The sequence below is a fragment of the Anneissia japonica genome, unplaced genomic scaffold (assembly GCF_011630105.1).
Source record: "Anneissia japonica isolate Jap-2015-1 unplaced genomic scaffold, ASM1163010v1 scaffold2618_len2271_cov148, whole genome shotgun sequence".
Lineage (NCBI taxonomy): Eukaryota > Metazoa > Echinodermata > Crinoidea > Comatulida > Comatulidae > Anneissia > Anneissia japonica.
The window spans coordinates 1-2271 of NW_022737846.1; the positions used below are offsets into that span (position 1 = coordinate 1).

The 2271-nt window shown below is 34.6% G+C and overlaps 1 protein-coding gene across 1 annotated transcript; it reads left to right on the forward strand.

The window, feature by feature from the left end:
* Positions 1-685: 685 nt before the first annotated feature.
* LOC117117463 (protein strawberry notch homolog 1-like) lies at positions 686-2235 on the forward strand (the record flags this gene model as incomplete). Its single annotated transcript, XM_033261764.1, has 4 exons — positions 686-812; positions 1228-1389; positions 1861-1996; positions 2130-2235. Coding segments are annotated over 4 exons (531 nt in total), but the record flags the coding sequence as incomplete, so codon positions are not given.
* Between the last annotated feature and the right edge of the window lie 36 nt (positions 2236-2271).

Genomic DNA, 2271 nt, shown 5'->3' on the forward strand with positions numbered 1-2271 from the left:
TTTGATGTATAATTTATATTTTTGGGAATTTTTTTTCATAATATAATATAATATAATATAATATAATATATATATATATATATAATATAATAGAAATGACAGAAAAATGCTACATATAAATCGTCAGCAAAAACCGAAAAAAAAATAAATTATAGCCAAAAAAAAAACAAAAACAAATATAAAACATTCCTATTCCACTTCAACTGCTTGAAGCCCCACCGTCATCATCGCTAACAGGCACGTCTAAGTCTCGCACATCTAAAAATTCACCTTCATCGCTGTCTGAATAAAAAATCAGTTCAATCGCTTGCTCAGCTGTGTACACATCTTGTGCGGCCATTTCGAAAAATTTTTGAAATTAATAACGATTTCAAATTGATATTTCTAAAAATTTTTATGTAAGCGCATGTGAGTTCTTCACAGATTTCGAACGACAAAAGCTTCATGCATGCGTGTTCAAAATTTCTGACGTATTGGAGCTAAAATAAAAACAGGAGAGCGATTTGAAAACCACCTATTTTTTAGTCACGAAATTTCGATTGCAGTCGAAAATGGGAATTCTCGGTTTGAGGTCAATTTCAACTACAGTCGAAGACGGTATCTAGAGGGTTAATAGGGGTGTCTCCTCAATAGTGGTGTCTAAAAGGAGGGGGTTCTACTATATTTTATTAATAATTTTGAAAAGTATCCATGTTAATTTGTGTAATTTTACTGATCACAGGTTATCGGTCTCAAACGATTTGAAATATGATGCTCAGCGTGATTTGAAGGACATTGGGGCCAGTAATATAAGTGTTCATTCTTTAAACAAGGTATGATCAGTTAAGTTTGTACTTGATAATCATGACAGATGGTTCGAGCCACTCCTCGCCCTGGTTTTGGTTGGTAGAACCAAGTCTTCTCGTATAAGGACTTGCAAACGGGTGGCCCAATGTATACATCTGGCTTGTGGCTTGAAGAACGCAATGCATCTTTTGCAAGAGTAGGGGTTACCCCGATGCTATGGTTCATTTCATCCCCTGTCATTGTGGAATGATGTAAACTAAGTACTTCTCTACAGCTGCTAAAGTAGTCCTGGACCACACCCATATGCTATTCAGCACAATGACTCTGCAACTTGCGTGTTATTCTCCTACCTTTACCTTTGTACCTTTACCAAAACAAACTAAGTTTGCAGTATAATCTTGTTTTTCAACATTTTAAACATTTAATTTTTTTTTCTTGCAGTTCAAATATGCCAAAATTAATTCCCATGTAAACCACAGTGTGAAGAAAGGTGTGATATTTGCCACCTACTCCTCATTGATAGGTGAAAGCCAGGCAGGTGGTAAATACAGAACACGGTTAAAACAGTTAGTCCATTGGTGTGGTAAAGACTTTGATGGTCCTGTATCCTTTCTTGTTAAATTTTAACATTGTTTTGTTTTGGTACAATACTATTTTGATATGTTATTTTTGGCTTGAGCACTATGTATATATGACCGCAATATTATTATTAGAGCCTGTATTAATGTTTATTATATTAAGAATCAAATACTGCAACATGTCTATGAGAGGAAATTGTGTAGGAAAGGAGTTTTGCCAGAAAAAAAAAATTCCCTGTCCATGCACCCACACTGGAAGTTTGTAGAGGTTTTCCTGTTGCTGCCTAACCCCTTATTAGCTCTATGCCAGCATGCCTAAAAATGCCACTGCCCAAATGTAAAATGTTTTATTACAATCTGCCTATTTAAATAATAAAATTTTGATTTTGTGAAATCCAAAAATCAACTTGTGCAATTTTCCGTTTGGAAAAAACACCCCGAACATAAAATTTATCAACCCACTCCATTGTTTTTCATAACTTAACCACTGTGATAGATTATTTTTGATGAATGTCATAAGGCCAAGAATCTGATTCCTGTTGGATCATCAAGGCCTACCAAGACAGGTCTTACAGTACTAGATATTCAACAGCAGCTTCCCAAAGCAAGGATTGTCTACTGTAGTGCAACAGGTATCAATCACCCACCCATCCATCCATTCACTTTCAGTTATTCAATTTCAAATCACAATATTTATTGAATTTTATTATTAGCCAGTTAATGTTTATATTATTTTTGTAATGCACATTTATGTTGCTCATCTAGGTGCATCTGAACCAAAGAATATGGCTTACATGACAAGGTTAGGCTTATGGGGGAAATCTACCCCCTTCCCTGAATTCCCTTCATTTATTCAAGCAGTTGAAAGAAGGTAAATAATATATTTTATTTCAAGTGGTTTTCAATA